Genomic DNA, 20014 nt, shown 5'->3' with positions numbered 1-20014 from the left:
GTCAACTCTATTTCAATCTTTTTAAAACTATTATCGCCATGTTTTATTTGTTTGGAGAAATTAGATCCTTCATGGGAGTATATTTTGCAAATAAACAATCAGGTTTTCTGTAAAGTAGGTTTTACTTAGTTTCTTTCCCTTTTGTTATTACCTTTTCTCCTTTAGTTATTCAGGGCCATCATTGTGACTTTGTGCTTTAATAAAGTAAAGCCCTTAGAGGCCTTGGTAGTTTCATTCGTCCCTTCATTCTCTCTGTTCCGGCCCACATTCCAGTCTAGTTTGGAGTAACTGAGTAGGAGCTGCCAGAGCAAACCCAGCACTTGGGCTTGTTAAATGAGAATGCTTAATTACATTCATCAGTGGCTCTCAGACTTCAGTATGCATCAGAATCACCTGGAGGGCTGCTTAAAACCTAAACTGCTGGGCCCCCTTTCAGAACTTCTACTTCAGTAAGTCTGGGGTGAAATCCAAGAATTTGCATTTCTAACAAATGCCCCCGTGATGCTAATAATGCTGATGTGGATGGAGGGACCACTTTGAGAACCACTGGGCTTCATAATAAAATGTATTTATGAGAGCAGTTATGTTTTTCCTTCGAAGTATATGGACCATGTTCCATGGATTCCCTTTTCTTTGCCCTAAATACTAACCACTTTCAAACTTCCAGAGGTGCCTCTCCGTTCTTATGGACTGTATTTCAGAAATGAATTCCATATCTATATTTTTAATTATTTGTACATTTTCATCATATTCCCTCAGCCTTTTTTTCCTCCATACCTAGTGTTTGTATACCCTGTGTTCCACTGAACCATGATCCTTTTTTCTGTCTCTTCTGCTCCAGAAGCCATGCATGTTCATATGCCTAGATACAAATGTATTTGGAGAAGTACACAGAAAAGTTAATTATTTAACCCCAGAACCAAAATAAAGGAATAGAAATTGTTTGAAAATGGCCTTTGTCCCCTTGCAGTTTGGGATTATTATAGTTCTTAACCATAAGGGGGACTTAAACTAATCATATCGTGTTGAGACTTAGGTAATGAAATTACATTGCTAATTTACTTATTTTTCTCCCATAGAAATGTATGTGTATATGTATCATCTTGTTTTAAATGTCTTCTAAAATGAATTTCTATTAAAAATAAGTTTCTTTTTTAAGAACTAGCTGATAAGACAGCTTGCATGGTAATTATGTACATATTTATGTTACTATTTTATCTGTTACCTTTTGTAAACTTTGCACTTTTTTTTTTTAAACCAGCTGTTCCCCCGAAGGTGCACATGGTTATATGTAATGAACAATTGCTTACTATCAATATCTGGTAAGTCTTTTAGTTTTTACATATCTTAAAATTGTTCCTATTTATGTTATTAGCTTTTATATCATGGTTATTTTTCTTTACAGGTAAAGCTTCTCAGCTTTATTCCCATAATTTACCAGGGCTTTTTGATTATGCAAGACAAATGCAGAAGTTACCTGTGGCCATCCCAGCACACAGACTCCCTGACAGGATACTACCGAGGTAACTACATTTACTTACGTTTCATCCTTAGAGGTAATATGTTAGTTAATTCTAAATAATAGTTATACTGCAGAAATTGAAAAAAACACTCAGTTTGGGTTAGTAGAAATCATATGTAATGAAAAAATTGTGAGAGGTAATATATTTTCACAAGAACTGAAGGTGCCTCTGGAATTTTAAAACTGATTCGTATTTTCTACAAGGTTAAAACTAATTTTTTTCTATGATTTGCTAGTAATTTTTCATCACATATAGTGCTTCCCACATATTTGTGTTAATTTGAATAAAGTGAATTTTTTTCAAGGTAGTTTCTAAACTTAGAAAATCAAAATGATTTATTAAATCAAGGTTTTTACATTAGAAGATAATTACTTAGGAATTGAGGGGTTTTGTTTTTCTACTTTGAGGAGTTTTTCATTATACTCTCTCTTCCTTTGGTTATTATTATATTGCACCTCATTTGTCGACCAAAAGGTCTTCTGTGTCTAGTATAAATTGTATTTTATGACGACATTGTACTATAGCCATTCCTCCTTTACTATCAGTTGTAGAGCAACTAATGTACAACCTTAGCTTTCAAGTACCTTGAAAAGCTGTTGTTCTCAGTTGCTGAGTTCACAGTAGAGCTAAAATTTGCCCCATTGTGCAAGACTTCAAAAATTAACCTTTTTGATGAAAATCATTTAAAAATTATACTACATGCTTTTTTATCTTCTTAAGATAGATTACATTGAGTTTAACTGGACCTTTTCATGATGATTCAGAGTTGCAACTATGAGGTTGATTTATTATACCTACATTATAATATCTACAATTGGAGTTAGCTATTACCAGCCCCAAGAATGGGGTCAGGGAGTTTCTTTCTTCACATAGAGTTTATCTGTCCTTCTTTTTCTCCCAGCTGCCACTTGGTGCTGTTGATTTTCTGTCTTCTTATATAGCACATCTCCATCTAGCTGTCTAACTTGTTAATCCTAAATTCCTCTGGCCATGGAAATTTGACCACCAAGCTTTAAAAATATATGTAAGGGGGGGCGCCTGGATGGCTCAGTCGGTTAAGCGTCTGCCTTCGGCTCAGGTCATGATTGTAGGGTCCTGGGATTGAGGCCCACGTCAGGCTCCCTGCTCATGGGAAGCTTGCTTCTCCCTCTTCCTTTGCCTCTCCCCCTGCTTATGCTCTCTCTCTCTGTCAAATAAATAAAATCTCTAAAAAAAATAAAAATATATGTAAGGTACAAGAGCCCTCCAAGGAATGTAAAGCACATAAATTTTAATGTATTCACTTATTTTTATATCATTTTGTCAGAATAGAGACATTTGTAGCTCATTTGAGCTTATTTGTAGCTGTGTTCAATTCTTCAAATTTTACTGAATATACCAGATGCGCAGAAAGTTTCCTAGTATATACATGAGACAAAATTGAATAACGTATTACCTCTTCCTTTAAGGAATTTCTATAGAGGAAGATGTTACCCCTAAGAGTACTTTACCTCTGGGCTGTTATTTCACGTAACTTTGTTATAGTCAGTCTTCAGTGTTAGTAGCACTCACCATTGGGTCCTTCCCACTTTCTTCAGTTTTGTTATCAAGAAGTCAGTTATTATAAAATCTACTCTTAATTCTCTTATTTACTGGCAGGAAATCTGAGAACCTTTTTTGCATGATAAGATTTTGTATGTGTATTAGTACCAGTTCTACTGTAAAGTGAGCACAAATGAAACTTCCTTTGAGCATCTTGTAATGTCCCATGGTTCTCATTATAAATCTAGGTACTCATTGTATTGAACTGTAAAACTTCTTTAGTAAAGCATAAGCTTTGGAATCTAGGTAAACTTGAATTTAAATCCTGCTTTGTTCACTTACTAGGTTTGGAACCTTGAATAAATTACACAACCTCTCATCTAAAAAATGGAACCAATATACCTATCTTGTAAAGTTGTTTTTAAAATGATAAATTATGTATGTATAGTATCCACCATTGTTTCTGCCACCTAGTAGGCTCTTAATAAGTAGATCTGTTGTCGTCATTGTTAGGCATGGTAAATTGAACTGTGTTTGTAATGTACCCTAAAATATCTTACATTAATTACATTGAGAATTTTGGTTCACTTAAGATTCTAGTTAACTGGGTGCTGGCAGATAAATTTTACTTACTTATTGTAAAATCATAACTAAAAGTAAGGTAAATCTATATAGATCACTGTAGGAAGTTCTAAACTTTCATAACATTTCAGTGTGCTGCTCACAACTGTTTTGAGTAGTTTCATTATTGTTAACCCTCAGCTGTACTTAGTGGTTCATCTCATATTGACTGGGTAGTATTCTTTACAATCTTTCAGAACCTTGCAGTCAGTTAATCCTACTGGGTTTTGTCAGATTCAGTAGATTGACCCCTAAGTAACCTTGGGACCCAGGGGACAAGTTCACAAGTGTGGACCAGGAACATTAAGTTTGTTGCAGTGGAAATTGATTCAGGTTTTCTTAAACTCTAAAAAGCACTTTGGTTCAAGCGGTTTACTTAATTTAAAGGTGTGGGGAATTTTTGTTTTGTTTTAAGCTGTATGAAATTTCACTGTATATGAAAGGGGTATTTTTATAAATATTAATGTAATGCATGAATTGGAACGTAAAACTCTTCCCAGTATGAACGTAGGTGAGGGAAACAATAGGTGCTTTAACCCAAAGTTTGAAATCACGGTATTCTAGATCATCATTGTCATTTAGTGCCTCAATATCTGGCGAATTTCTATGTCATTGTTTAGGTACCATAATATTAACAAAATTCTAATTCATACAGATAATGTACTTACAAGTGGTAACAAATTTTAACAGCTTCTCTTGCAAGCTCAGAATACTTTTTAGTGAAACTGATCCAGAATCATAAAAGAGAAGTAGATTTTTTTTTCAAAGTTGAATCACTATGAACACTACAGTTAGACTAAGACACTAGATTAGAATTCTTTCTTCCTAGAATTGCTAACTGTATGACCTTAAGGAAATTATTAAATCTAACCCTCAGATTTCTGTGCTATGACCTATCTCATGGCATTATCAGAGGGACTGACATAGAACATGTGAAATTCATGGCAAACAGTATGGTCTTACTAGTAAATGTTAGCAATAGTTATTAAAGATTTTTACAAATACAAACATCAGCATATAAAACATATTAAAAGCTAAAATTATAATACCTCAGCATTATATGTTTTGTTATTACTCAGTTTCCAATTGTACAGTGACAGGAACATCCATCAAGATTATTCTGAGCTTGGGCGCCTGGGTGGCTCAGTCGGTTAATCATCTGCCTTCAGCTCAGGTCGTGATCCCAGGGTCCTGGGATCGAGTCCCGCATCAGACCCCCTGCTCAGCAGGGAGTCTGCCTCTCCTTCTGCTCCTCCCCCCTGCTCATGTTCTCTCTCTCTCCCACTCTCCCTCAAATAAATAAATAATTTTTAAAAAAAAGGTTATTCTGAGCTTGTTTGGAATGGTATTGAGCATCACATGCAGGCTTTACTGTTTTATTACCAGCAAGACACAACTCTTTTTTTTTTTTTAAGACGTGCAGAGCAATGACATCTAATCTGTGGCACGTTTATACATGTAAAAGAAGGTTAAATATGTGTACAGAAATGGAGAAGTATAATTTGACGTTTGCACAACCTTGCACTAACAGTCTGTTTTATCAACTTTCATTATAAAAGACATTTGAGTTTATGTGTATTTTTTAAATTTTAATTTTAAAAAATAATTTTAAATGGATTTTTACATATTAAGTTTGAATCAGATGTTTGCAGAATCCCTAAAGGACCTTTGCCAGAAAATCTATATCCCATTCTTCCTGAGTAGAGAAATAAAAATGTCTAAAAAAAGTTCTTAAAAATTGTTTTAGTGGTAAGACAACATTTTACATAGCTTAAATTTGTTATATGTGCTAAAAATATCTTTCCTCAGTTTTATGGCTTATCTTTTTACTTTCTTAGTGGTATCTTTTGGTAAACCAAAGTTATTAATAATATATTCAACAAATTCAGCAAATTACCACCTGTAGTTTAAGGTGCTAGGGATCCATCCGTGAAAAAGTGTCAAAGTTTATTAATATTTTCCTGTATAATTTGTTCTTTTTGCATTTTTAAAAGAAATCCCAAAGTCTATTCTAAATATTTTATAGTCTTGTTTTTCCATACTTTGATAAATCCTTAATCTATTTGGAATTGATTGGAGGAGGGATGAGAAGCGGATCAAATGTATTCTTATTTTTAATAGATGACCTAGTAGGTTTAACAACTCATCCTTTCTCCACTGATCTGTAATGATACCATTATCATATACTAACTTCACCTACATGTATTATATATTCATTTTCATTTACATTTAGGAAATTTGCTGTATCAGCAAAAATCCCTGAAACCAAGTGGTGTCAGAAATGTTGTGTTGGTAAGTAAACCGTTCCATAACACATAGCTCTCCTGCTTTGCAGAGTAGATAAGAAAACTCTATGAGGCTCATTTTTAAATTTAGTATAAAACAGTACTTCTCCAGGGCATTCTGCCAGTAATAGTTTATTTTTCCCCCTTAAGTAAAACAAATGTCTTGGCCATTCAGTCTCCATGTAAACTAAACCTAATATAGTACCTTGCACATAACAGTTGTTTTGCAGATAATTTATTGACTGGATAAATGGAGAAAGTAGGATGACTTTTTATTACAGCACTTTATCATACCCTGTTCTCCAGGGGGCCTGTTCCTTTTCATTCACATGCTGCTCAGTAGTGGCTTATGAGACTGCATTTACTCATTCAGCATATATTTTCATGCCTTTAATATGTGAAACCTTATGCCTGTGAAGTGAAAGTTATAGTCTCCCTGTTCACACACCACGATCCTAAATTCCTCTTCCACCCCCATCACAACCAGCTGTTTTATTTGCATATAGCAAAAGCAAAAAAGAGTTTCCTTTCCTTCCCTTTAAAACCTCTGAGGCTTTATTACTTGTAAACCTGTATTTTGAGATTTGATTAATAATGTCTTCATGTTGCTAGAACCAAAGCATCACTGCCTCTGAACATTACTACCAAACGCACCCTTAGTCACCTGTCCCTAAATGTGCTATAGTCTGTCCATTTGGCAACTTCTCCCAGATCTACTTAGGACCCTTCCTTTGGGATCTTGCTGCCTCACCTAATCTCCCTGCTACCATGAGGCCTAAAATCCTTCTTTCCACCGCCAGACCCCATAACAACCACCAGTTTCATTTGTGCATAAGACAAAAATCCTGCACGTGATGGCAGAGTTTCCAGCTCTTACTGAAAGTGTTTTCACCCTGCAGTCTAATTAAGAAACTGAACTGGCAGCCAGCTTTTGTTTGTGTTCAGAGCATGCAACTACTATTGTTAGGACTTTGTATTATAAGATAACTTACGTATACTTTTTTGCCTTGACAGTGCGAAATCCTTACACAGGCCATAAGTACCTATGTGGGGCACTTCAGACTAGCATTGTTTTATTAGAATGGGTTGAACCAATGCAGAAATTTATGTTAATTAAGGTAAGCATGAAAAGCAATCTAAGTCATTCTTAGTATAAAAGCTTCATTAAGTCTATTTTCCTGTTCTTTCAAAAAAAAAAATTTTTTTTTCTTTTTTCCCATTTCTTCTCAAGTTAATTTCATGATTTTGGATTATGTGGCAGGGTAGTGAAAATCTGCCTGATTGTAAGGAAGTCAGTTGGCCAGATAAAAGTTTTAAAAGAGACTAGAGAAATAGTTCAAGGAAATGGCAGTAGGAGCGAGAAATAGCCTCTCACATACAGTCTCATGTCCCGAACAGGAGGTGTTAAGAAGGTTGACCTGCTCCGTCACAGCAGAGAAACAACCCACAGGTTGGCATTTGGCCTAAGAGGACTAGGAATAACCATAGAGAGAGGGAACTTACAACTTCTTTTGGGTTATATGCCTAGGTGTTAATTTGCCCAGGCCTTCCCATGGATGGTTTTTTGTGCCTACATTTCTCTAGCATCTTTAATGAATATTCTTTAAAATAGTTAATATTACTCAGCTGTAACTTAAAATTGGAGGAAAAACTAATAAAGTGGTTCACTCACACCAGGGAGATACCAAATGAATTTTTAAAGCTGTTTTCTTTGCTATTTTATATAAATTAAGTAGCCTTATTTCCTGAACATTTGAGATCTCCCTAGAACTTGGGGTCAGAATATAATTGGAGTGGATTCTTCCTAAGTTTTATAATCCAGCATTAGGGTATTTAAAGCATTGGATTCCTGTTACTTAAATTTCTATAAGTGACTAAGGAATCTATTTTTAATTTCATATCACCATTTATTAACCTCAACATTAAGTAGGGCTAAAGAAATAGAAAAATAGCTTCAAGAATTTTGAACCCATTGAGGTGCTATTGCCACAAATCACTGAAACAAAAGTTGTTTAAACCAAAAGTTGAAGGGGAAAAATAGCCTTATAAATGGTCTAAAGCAGAACTTCTGAATACAGCCCATTTATGGCAAAAACTGTTTTGTTCTTAGCTCCTCTTTGTTCTTGCCTATTTGACAAAAGCACGCCTTCTAGAGGGAGTGCTAAAGTGTACGTGGTTTGATTTTTCTGCAGCCCTGCCCTTCCCTGTCTTCTTCCTACCTTTCCCCCTTTAGTCCATTTTAGATACATCCTCTCTATTCCTTTCATTCCTAACCCCTATCAGAATGAAAAATAGTTTCATTATATCAGTGTTCAGAGATACAGTCTGATTAAACCTTAGGATGAATGAATTTGTTGTGTTACCTGATATGTTATACCACTTATCCTAACATAACGAAAGACCCTTTTCTCTATTAAAGGAATTTTAGGTGTGAAGAACATGCAGGAGAAAATATATACTTTGGAGACATGGGAAGCGTAAAAATTATCCATCCACATCTTCTCTTTTCCACGACTTCTCTAGTCCCGGGGAGCCTGGCCCTGACTAATTAATGAGGCCTGTTGCCAGTGTTCTAAGATACTGCACTTAGAATACAATCTCCCTCAAGACTTCGTGCCTTCCCACTTTCCTTAAACTCCCTGAGCTCTCTGTAGGCTCTTACCCTGAATCTTAACCCAACTCTCCTTCCCCTGTCTCTCTACTTCAAGATATTGTGGATATTTTGTTTCTGTATTTGACTTTATTGTGATTAGTATTTATGGTGTTTCTATTCTACAGTCTTATAAGATGTGTTCAAAAACATTTTTATCCTTTCTATAGTCTTCCTTCCTCTTAATGACATTTCTGACAGAGTTTTTGCTTTATTAGACTACATTTTCATCATAAATAAAAGTTAGAAATTGAAGACCTTGCCAGCAAACAATTATGTACTTATTACAAAAACCAGGCACAGTGCTTTTTAACTAGTTAGACAAAAATGAGTAAGATATAGTCACTGGCCTCAAAGACCAATACCAATAGCAACTGGATTTAGAGCTCTTAGACAGCAGTCCTCTTCTGTTAATGACTTAAAAAACATTATTAGAAGCTAAATAGAATTATTCAGAATCTCTTGGTTTTCTTATTTGCTGACAAAATAATTAAGCAGAGGCATTGTTTTCTGCTTTATTGCTCTTATCACATTTCAAAGAGAATTATTTTAAATATTTTGCCATATTAAAAATCTGACCAATTGTAGTCAAAGCCTATTCCCCAGGTAATGGGAAAGCTTCTAGAGAGGGGGTTTGGAGAGTGTTGATGAGGAGTGTCTGTACCCATGGGGTGGAGGCGCTCTGGCAGTCCCAGGGAAGAAGGGATTTGGATAGGAACAGCAGGTGCACGGACAGCTTCACCTTCTAGCCACAAGGACCACATCGGGTTTTCTAACACTGTAAGAATAGTAGTTATGGTAGCCCCATTTCACCTGTTTGTTTTCTCCAGACTTTATTTTCTTTAGAATTTACCAGTTGCCAGATTAAAAAATAAATTCAGTAGCTTTGTTAAATACTAGTAATGCTAACCTTTTGGGAAATAAAATGAAAATACAGCCCATTTGTAAGAGCAACAAAAATATAAATATATTAACAGTGAACTTACTAAAGTATGTATAAGACCGATATTTTTATGAAAACAACCTTTTATTGTGAAGAATATTGCTAACACCTCAGAAATTCCCATGGTACCCCCTGCCAAGTCAGCTCCCTTGCTTTCCATTTTTACTGTATAAACGTACCCCTCAACATTAGAATTAATTTTACCTGATTTTTCAACAGTATGTAAGTGGAATCAAAGTATGTATTCATTCATGTCTGACTTTTGTGCAGCATCATATTTGTGTCGTTGTTGGATATAGCTATAGTTCATTCATTTTCATTGCTCTGTAATTTCCCATTGTGTGAATATGCCGAATGGTCTATCGTTTTATCTGTCTGCTGTTGATGGGCATTTGGGTTACTTCCAGTTTTGTTATTTGAACAATACTTCTGTGAACATTTTGCATATGCCTCCTATGCACGTGCATATTCATACTCTCTGGAACGTATAGCCAGAGCATCATTGCAGGGCCCAAAGGGATGCATATCTTCAGCAGGAACAGATGATGTAGTTAACCAGGGTGGCCATACTGTATAGGTCATGTTCCCATCACTTTGTGAGCATTTGTCTGCTCCTCTCCTGGTAACACTTGTTATTGTCAATCATTTCATTTTAGTCCTTCAGGTGGATATATATAGTCTCTCGTAGTTTAATTTCCTGATTACTGATGATGTTAATGTTCTCCGTCTATTTTTCTAAACTTACAAAGTATGAATCTATTTAGTCTCTTTGTAGCAATATAAAAATAATTTTGAAGTTATATAAAATTAAAATTGGTTACATCATAACTGTGAGTTCATGAATAGTCACTTGAGCTATAAGGCTAAATTTCTCTTATTTGTGGTTTTTTTCTGTCCACTTACAAGAGGAGTGTTTCTTGCTAATTAGCATTTCAGTGGTCTTATCCATGTTTGCTCGGTTGGATAAGAAGACAGGGAGGATAACTGAAGCGCATCAAATTGGGTGGCAGGAGACTCTGCCACAAAGGGCTGGGGGACCCTGAGCCAGTCACTAAATTTCTGGGTCTCTGTTTCCACCTCTGAAAAGAGAGGGTTGAACAGGTGATTTGTAAGTTCCCTTCCAGCCCTAATGTCCTAAAATTACATGATCTTTAACTTTATAAAGAATTTTACGGTGCTAAACCTAAAATCAAATACTTTATAATTTGTATTTTTCTGCATATCCAAAGTTTCTGTGACAAGAAGCAGTCTTTTTAGTAGACAGTTATTTTCTATATTTTCATAAAACTAAAAATTCTTAATTGTGTTCTCATGAAATTATTTGGCTTTTGGTTTCCTGTGTTTAATGTATTTTCGTCTCTCTCTCTAGCACATAGATTTCCCTATACCATGTCCACTTAGAATGTTTGAGATGCTGGTAGTCCCGGAGCAGGAGTACCCTTTAGTCTGTGTTGGTGTCAGTAGAGGGAGAGACTTCAACCAGGTGGTCCGATTTGAGACAGTCAATCCAAACTCTACCTCTTCGTGGTTTACAGAATCAGGTTTGTGATTTTTATTGAATTATTAAGGCCAATACATTTGATTTTATAAATAATAAGTTTACCATATCTCTCATTAGGCAAAAACAGTGCATAAAAATCCAATCTAGAATAATTTATGAAACTGGAAAAAGAGAAGATGGCTTGCTTTAAAATAGTGAATTTGTTTGAGACATTTAAAACATCATGCATTCCCCAGCCTGAGTATGAATCACCCAGAGGCTTGTTGGCGCCCACTGCCAGAGTTCTTCATTCAGTAGATCTGGAGCGGGGCCTGCGAATTTTTGTTTCTGTATGTTCCCAGGCGGCACTGATGATGTTGATAGGCAGCCACACTTTGAGAACTACACATATACACATACGTCAGGCCTAGAAAAGTTGACTTACATAAAAGGAAAAACTGCATTGAGTATAGTTTATTTTCCATTGTATTCCTGAATTGATACACAGGTACTATGCAATAACTTTAATAAATGTTTAATGATTTGTAATTAGGATATAAATTATAACTAAACAGCTCCTTCTGAAATATTAGAGGGTATTTGAAAATAATTCCTTTATATAAATTGTTTCCTTAAATTTTGATCTGTGTTGTCCAGTTACATAGCAGATCTTTCCTTCATAGCTAGTATCTTAGGAAATATTTCCAATTAATGAGTTTTTTACGGAAATTTGATTATAGTTTGAAACCTTCAATTTTGTTGTTGCAGTCAGTACAAATTTAGTAAAACTTGTTTCGTGGTAAATAAATCTGGTTGAACTTTTACACTTTAAAAAAGTGACCTGAACAATCTTTTTTTCTTATTTTTAAAGCACTGTGTTTATTATGGAGCTCTTTTTGCTCTTTTTCCCTTAAAAAATAACATTGTACAGTGTTTTGCTGTAAAATAGACAGTGGCCATTTTAGAAGGCACTTTTTACTTATTTAGAGAGCGGGGGTAGGGGTAGAGGGATGGTGGGGAGAGAGAGGGAGAGAATCTTAACTGGGCTCCATGCACAGTGCAGAGCCCGATGCAGGGCTCAGTCTCATGACCCTGAGATCATGGCCTGAGCCAAAACCAAGAGTCAATCGCTTAACCAACTGAGCCACCCAGGCGCCCCTAAAAGGCAATTTTTAAAGGTCTTGCAGAGGCCCTCTGTCAGAGTCTTTGGGTTCTTAGGGAAATACTAAGAAGCCAGTTTGGCAATAAATACTGATTAGTCAGGAGTTTGTTGGAAGCCTGAGTGTTCACAGAAGGAAAGAAATTAAGAGTTGAGGTGTTTTTGGCAGTGAAAAAAATCACAAACATATTCACAAAAACCTAGAGACAATTACATGACTTACTGAAGCCCAGGACACTTGAAACAGCTTTCCCTTAAGGATGCATTGTTGAAGGAAAACATGGTTGGCCCCTGGCAACATATGTGGCTTCTCTGGCTCCCCCAACTTGTACTGCATTCTCCCTTAGACACCCATCTTCCCTTTCAGACAGCGGGTGCACTTCTGCTTTCCTGATCTCTTCCTCCCTATTTAACAGGAAGGCATTGTTGGGTGACTGGTACTTTATTGTTAGTGAATTTCATTTAACGCCTTATTTCTCCCAAGCATTTTAATTTTAAATATTTTTCTACCAATTGTTAAATGAAGAGCTTAATCTCTGCGCAAAAAAATTTTATACAGCTGTGGGTACCTTCCTTCTTTGGAACTTTTTACTTCATTCTCTTACTGTAAGGAAATCCCTTTATTAGAGGTTAAATATGGTAAGTATAACTCATCTCTGGTTTTGAGATGATGAGATAAAAATTGAGAGAGAAAGTATAGTTAGACTTTAGAATCATGAAATTCTAAGCCAGTGGTTTCCTAAACTCTGCTGCAGTTTAGAATCTACCTTCGGAGGCTTTTAAAATTCCTAATACCTCAAGTCATACACACCGCCAATTAAATAAGAAAACCTAGAGGTGGCAGCTAGGCATCAGTATTTTTTAAAGATCTCTAGATGATTCCAGTGGTGACTAATTGATACAAGCAGTTGGTAAAAGCTTACTTTACTGACTTTCTCTCTAGTAATGCTAGACTGGCTTCCTGAACTGAAGTAGATTGTATAGATATGTTCAGATTGTTAACTTTCACTCATGTGTATGAGCTACGAAGATCTGATTTACAGGAGACCTATTCTGTGTTCTTTTTCTTTCTTTCTTTCTTTTTTTTTTTTTTTTTAAGATTTTTCTTTATTTGACAGAGAGACACAGTGAGAGAGGGAACACAAGTAGGGGGAGTGGGAGAGGGAGAAGCAGGCTTCCCGTGGAGCAGGGAGCCTGATGCGGGGCTCGATCCCAGGACCATGGGATCATGACCTGAGCCGAAGGCAGACGCTTAACGACTGAGCCACCCAGGCGCCCCCATGTTCTTTCAACCCTGGTTGGTTACAGAAGTACCAAATCTAAAATACGTTTGAAGGTCTGAAATATGGCAGTGCTTGGATGGCCTATGACTAAATACTATGGGAAGTAGAAAACAGTAGACTATACATTATCAGACTCATTCTGCAGGAAATATAAGGCCAGAAACAAAGGCCTATAGCTCAGCAATTTCAGTTTTGATGTTCATACAAAGTTTGGGGTATCCTACTTTTCACTTTATGGCAGATCATCATTTAAACATTCTCAGTTTGTAAGAACTTTGATAAATCATTATAATAAAAATTATGCGTCTTTGCATTTTGGTAATACTTCATACTTCTCAAAATATTTCAGTATTTCTTTTAATTCATTTGTACTTGAAATAATTTGTTTGACTCTCTGATTCATTCACCTAATAAATACTTATTTCATGTGGTGCTAGGCACTACCATATAATGATGTACAAAGCCTAGTCCCTGGCCTTCTGAGCATAAAAGCAAAAATCATTCATAACCGTAATATAGAAGGTTAGACTCCTTATTTCACATATAAATGGAAACAGTGACATCACCAGTAGTAAGGACCAGAGTTCGCGCTCCACCGAGCACTCACTTCGTTTAGCACTGCGTTAGTTTAGACCCAAGCAGCCTGGTTCAACCACTACATATGTATAACTAAAAATTTAAATCCATTTCAAATTCAATGATGTTCAGAATTCTTGTTTTTACATCTCTGTGCTTTCAATATTACTTTTTTTGTGTAAGTTTATTGAGTTTGTTTGTGTTACAGATAGCCCACAGACAAGCGTTACTCATGTAACCCAACTGGAGAGAGATACCATTCTTGTATGCTTGGACTGTAAGTTTTTATTTATGAACATCTTATTTTATTTTAACACATTTTTTTAATCTTAGTTTCTGAGTGACTTTTCCCCACCTTCTTTAGGTTGTATAAAAATAGTAAATCTTCAAGGAAGATTAAAATCTAGCAGAAAATTATCATCTGAACTCACCTTTGATTTCCAGATTGAATCAATAGGTAAGTGAAAGTTTTGTATTTCTTGTTTGATTGCAATAAGAGCTGCTTAAAATAACTTACCTGATAATTATCTGAAATTACAGAAACATATTTACTAAGGACACATTTTTTTTAAATACAGGATATAATGAATATGAGGTCAGTATCAGTCTTCACTTTTATACATTCTCTGAAATAGTTTAATAACTGATATAATCTATAAATAATGTTACCCTCCTTAGAGGCTTGACATTTCAAAAGAAATAATTAAATATTATTTTTCATAACACAGTTATGAATTCCCATTTCCTCCAAACTCCTGTAGAGTTTCCCTATAAGTATTTAAAATTTAGGCCTTAGGGTACTCTGTTGTATTTTTGCTATTGTATCTGCTGATCAGAGCATTTTAAGCATCTCCATAAGGAGATCATGGAATCTCCTTGTCATTCTCACATTTTGCTTGACTAGAGTGTTTTCTGAAAAAGGATTTCTTATAGACTCAGTATTCTAAAATGATTAGATTCCAGAAAAATTAGGTAAGAATGATCATAGATGGTGCTTGGAAAATGAATGAGAGCTAATTCAGTATTTAACTAGACACAATTTTTTTGGTCTTCATTATCAGTGAAAGATATTTGCACATATATATGTTGGTCGAGGGTAGGGCCAAGGGCAGATAGATAGTTCATTTGTCTTATTCCTAGTTCTGTTTTTACTCTCTCCTCCAACTAGAATGTCTCTCTGCCAGCAGGCAAATGCTGATGATAATAATGAGGGAAATCTCTTCAAGATGTTAAAATGGAATCCATGCTTAAAAACACATAGCCAGGGCCAAAAATAAGATAAAGAACAGAAACTCTAAGCAGTATGCAGGCCTGAAGCCAACAGAGGTGCTGGGCTCCTGGTGATAAAGAAGACTAAAAGTGTATCCCACAGTAGATGGGAGCCAGAACCAGGGTCCTTGCCTGAGGAGCATAGTAACCAAGACTCTCCCCACCTAAGGCCCGATGGCTTTCTAGGAGATTTTATCCACCCTTCAAAAAGAGAGATGATCCCTATCCTATACAAACTATTTCAGATTATTGACAAAGAAGGAATGCTGAACAAATCACTGTTTAACACTGCTACTAAAATCAAGCAAGATTAGTACAGAAAACAAAATTATCCAGTCTCATGAAAATAAATTTTGAAAAAATCTAAACAGTTTAAAGTACTAACAAATACAATTCCACATCATCAAATAATAGACTTTATCTCAGGAAAGTAAGGATGGTTCATTCAGCATCAGAAAATTTGTTTATGTAATACAGCACATTAAATTTTAAAAGCAAAAGGTCATGTAATTTTTCAGTAAATACACAAAATGAATACAAGTCATTCATGATTTAAGAAAAAAAAGCAGCTTCTTAGGAATAGAAGGAAATGTTCTTCATCTAGCAAAGCTTATTTAAAAATACTCATATTTCAATGGTCAAACTCTCCCATTGAAGTCAAGAACAAGATAAGAATACCTGCTGTCATCACATTTCAACATTATCTCACTGGACAAGAAAAGGAAACTATGAGGATTAGAAAGAAAAAAGTAAAAGATCCTTTTTTGCTGATGGTATGATTATCTATATAGAATGTATAGCTCTCTGAGTAAACTAATGAGCCAGTAGGAGAATTCAGTTCCTGGATGTGACTAACACAAATGAATAGCTTTTCAATGTGCCCGTAATTATGAAATTTTTGATAGGAAAAAAGATCTCATTGACAATGGCAATAAAATATGTGGAAATAAATGTAATCAAAACATGTTTAAAACCATTATCAGGGATATTCCAAATTATTGTTTAAAAACATAAATGAAGATTTGAACAAATGAAGAACTATACCATGTCCATGGATAGAAAGACTGAATATGAGAAAGGTTTCAGTTCTTTATAAGTTAAACCACACATTTGGTACATTTACAATAAAAATCCTAATAAGATGTTTTGTGCCACTTGATAAGCTGATCTGAAAATTTATATGGAAGAACCAAAGGCCAAGAACAGTAAAATAAATTTTGACGAATACTTGCCCTGCTCCATATTGAAACTTTGACAAAGCCATAGTGATTAAGACAGTGTGGGATCAACACAGGGATAAATAAATAGAACAGTGGCATTAGAATAGAAGACTCAGAAATGGGCCCACATGTAAATGGAAATTTATAGCATAATATGTCGGTGGAAAATGGGAGACGTTCAGCAAATGATGCTGGTACAATGGGTTATCCTCAGGAAAGAAAATTAGATATTTTCCTCACTGAATCCACACAAAAATATGTATTTAAATATGTAAATATTAAAAACAACACTAATATTTTTAGAAAGTACATATGCCTGTGTCCCAGTAATTCTGTTTCTAGAATTAGAAAATTTGCACATATATTCAAAAAGAGGCACAGAATGTTTATTATAGATGGTAGTAATGAAAAACTAGAAACAATTTTATGTTCATTAGATCACATGTATGAAAGTTGGAAACATTCAATATAAAGTTTGATATTGTGTAGTAATAGTAAAAACAGGCATGAGAATGACAAGCACCAAATTTATAATAGTGGTTATGTCAGGGAGGCAGGAGGGGCTGGAAGGGGATTACAGGGGGTTGTATATGGATGCCAGCTATATTTGGTTTTACTTAAAACAAAAGGCAAATGTGTCAAAATGTTAGGATTCGATGGTAAATACATACGTTTCTGTGCTATTCTCATATTTTTCTATATGTTTAAAATACCTTATCTCAAATATTGTCATTTTATCAAAACAAAAATGTCAATAAACAAAACAATATTTTCAAAGAATTTTTTTTCTTGCCAAAAAGTTGAATAAGTTCTATCTGGTATATGTATATTTTTAATTTCAAAAGTAAAGATGCCATGTAAATATGGAATAGCTGACATTAGTTATTAAATGAAGTATTGCTATGCAAGATAGAGGGACAAAATTGATGCTTATCAGTTGAACTTTTGTACTATTAACAGTAACTGAGCTGTTCTTGCCTGCTAGTTTGCCTACAAGACAGTGTGCTAGCTTTCTGGAAACACGGAATGCAAGGTAGAAGTTTTAGATCTAATGAGGTAAGTAATCTTTTAAAAATTGTGTCCATTAAATAGTCATGAAACTATCAAATTCTATTCAAACAATTTTCTTTAACTTTGGAAAATTCTTAAATGATACAAGGAATACTTGATATGCTCACTTTATTAATTACTATATTCAGCCTGGTAATTAAATTAATAGCACATACTCCACAGCGCCTCTTTCTCCATTCACTCAGACAACTTCAGTGCGTATTTTATGTGCAGCCAGATAACTCTTAGGCTCAGAACAAGAAGTTCCTAATACTGCTAAAAGTGATTTCCTTTTAACTCTCCCAGACCATCACTTGGAACAACAGTGTGGATGCTGGCTCTCTCTGTCTTGAGGCACCTTTCTACTTTGTATTTCAGAAATAATGACCAGAGTGGGTTTATAAGTAAAGGATTGCACATTCCTTTTTAGCCACCTTGCCTCCTGTCTCTCTTACCCTGATTCACTTGACATTTGTAAGATTCTTCGCCTTCCCCCCCTTTTTAATAGATGGTTTGGTAGAGACATGCCAGTTGTATGTTCTGATTGGTTTGTTTCTTTTAAGATTTTATTTATTCATTCATTCATTCATTCATTCATTCATTTATTTTAGAGAGAAGGAGAAAGAGAACATGAGCAGGGGAGGGGCAAAGGGAGAGAGAATCCCAAGCAGACTCTGAGCTGAGCGCAGAACCCAACACCGAGCTCCACCTCATGACCATGAGATCATGACCTGAGCTGAAATCAAAAATCAGGCGCTTATCCGACTGAGCCACCCAGGCGCCCCGCCCCTGTTTCTTCCTACCTTAATTTAATTCCAGGAACAATTTAACTCCCAAGTCCTAGGACATACTCAGTTCTGCTCAGCATTTCCAGTTCTGCTGGAAGGCACTGGGGTTACAAATGTGAGCAAGATGTGGTACTTGCCCCCAAGAATATCATAGGCAAGTGAAATCATCAGAAATTCCCCCAGAACTCCCAAACCAATCTCAGTAGTGTAACTTTCATTTTAGCATTAGAGGAAAAGGAGAACCTTAGGTGCCTCAAGCAAGAAAGTAGCTCATTTGTGTCCCAAACTGTCATTCTAAGCTCAGAGTATTTCTTCTAACCAAGTGGACATTTTAGCAGAGCAACCATGAGCATGAGTTCGAGTTGAAACGCCGGGTTCAAGTCTCTGCCCTGCTGTTCTGTAACCGTAGCTGTGGCATATCACTGAACTTCTCTTTGCCTATACTTCTCATTTTGAATTGAGGATAACAAAATAGTACTTACTTCATTGGGTTATTAAGATTAAATGAAAGGAAGCATATGATGTGCTTGGCGTAATGCTTGGCTTATAGTGAGTTTTCAGGAAAAGTCAGGGGGCACCTTGTGGCTCAGTCAGTAGAGCATGCATGCGACCTTGGGCCACGGGCTTGTAAGTTCAAGCTCCAGTTTGGTTGTAGAGACTACTTAAAAATATTTAAAGAAAAGAAAAGAAACTTCGTAGCTAATATGTTTCTAGTAGTTATTCCCACAAGAGGGCTTCTCCAGAAGATGTTTTAAAATCACCCCGGGGGAATTGAGCAGGAAGATAAGAACAGTCAACAACTAGTAAACACTAGGCAGAGAAAGACAGACACTATAGGCCAGATACCAGAGAGCAGTTTAAGAAAAAGAAGATTGTCCAAAAAATCACCTGAGGGGCTTTTTCTTTTTCTTTTTTTAAGATTTTATTTACTTATTTATCTGAGAGAGACAGAAAGAGCACACAAGCAGGTGAAGGGGCAGAGAGAGAGGAAGAAGCAGGCAGCAGGGAGCCCGATGCGGGACGGGATCCCAGGACCCTGAGATCATGACCTGAGCCGAAGGCAGACGCTTAACCCACTGAGCCACCCAGCCATCCCTGAGGGGCTTTTTCAAATTGTGCCGGCAGCCCTTACTTAATACTGCTCCTCCAAAAATGTTACGTCCTTCCAGTAGGCAAACCCCAAAACACATTGAAGATCAGTCATGATGAGCCACTGTTACTGTAGTGAGCATGTTGTATCCTTCAGGTGTGCTGGGTTCTGAAAGAGGTTGAGAATCGCTGGTGTTTCCAGAATAACTAATTGTAGAGGTACTAACGGAATACATGTAGTTTGGAAATCAAATTGTTTTTTCAGCCTACAAAATTGTGGGGAGAAGTTACTGCCATTATAATTTGGAATGTTTTGCATTCAGTAAGCAACAAATAGTGGGTTTTTCTTTCTCCCGTAGACGTAATCTTTAATTCCCCAACTGGTAATGGGTCACACTGAGGACTTCTTAAAGGATATCTGCCATCAGAAAATACTATTTCAGGAGACTGGGAGAGCTATGGGAAAGAAAAACCATCTGTTGAGCACTGCCTTAGCTACTGCTTCTGAGAACACTGCACAGCACTGCTGCAGGGTAGAGCTTTTCCCTCCTGTTTTA

At 35.9% G+C, this 20014-nt stretch overlaps 1 protein-coding gene across 6 annotated transcripts in view; it reads left to right on the top strand.

Annotated features, from left to right (window-relative positions):
• MAP4K3 (mitogen-activated protein kinase kinase kinase kinase 3) overlaps nt 1–20014 on the top strand; it is a 181095-nt gene that overhangs the window by 158228 nt on the left and 2853 nt on the right. For 5 of the 6 annotated variants that reach the window (XM_078056218.1, XM_078056216.1, XM_078056219.1 and 2 more), the window contains 8 exons: nt 1262–1322; nt 1406–1523; nt 5899–5957; nt 6965–7068; nt 10913–11084; nt 14250–14318; nt 14406–14498; nt 17516–17586. In XM_078056218.1, the coding sequence (XP_077912344.1) occupies nt 1262–1322; nt 1406–1523; nt 5899–5957; nt 6965–7068; nt 10913–11084; nt 14250–14318; nt 14406–14498; nt 17516–17586 (747 nt within the window). Of the gene's footprint in view, nt 1–1261; nt 1323–1405; nt 1524–5898; nt 5958–6964; nt 7069–10912; nt 11085–14249; nt 14319–14405; nt 14499–17490; nt 17587–20014 lie in introns of all 6 variants that reach the window. The other variant, XR_013441660.1, reaches the window with a different exon arrangement.

This window comes from Halichoerus grypus, chromosome 10 (assembly GCF_964656455.1).
Source record: "Halichoerus grypus chromosome 10, mHalGry1.hap1.1, whole genome shotgun sequence".
NCBI lineage: Eukaryota > Metazoa > Chordata > Mammalia > Carnivora > Phocidae > Halichoerus > Halichoerus grypus.
This window is presented reverse-complemented; position numbering and strand designations above follow the sequence as displayed.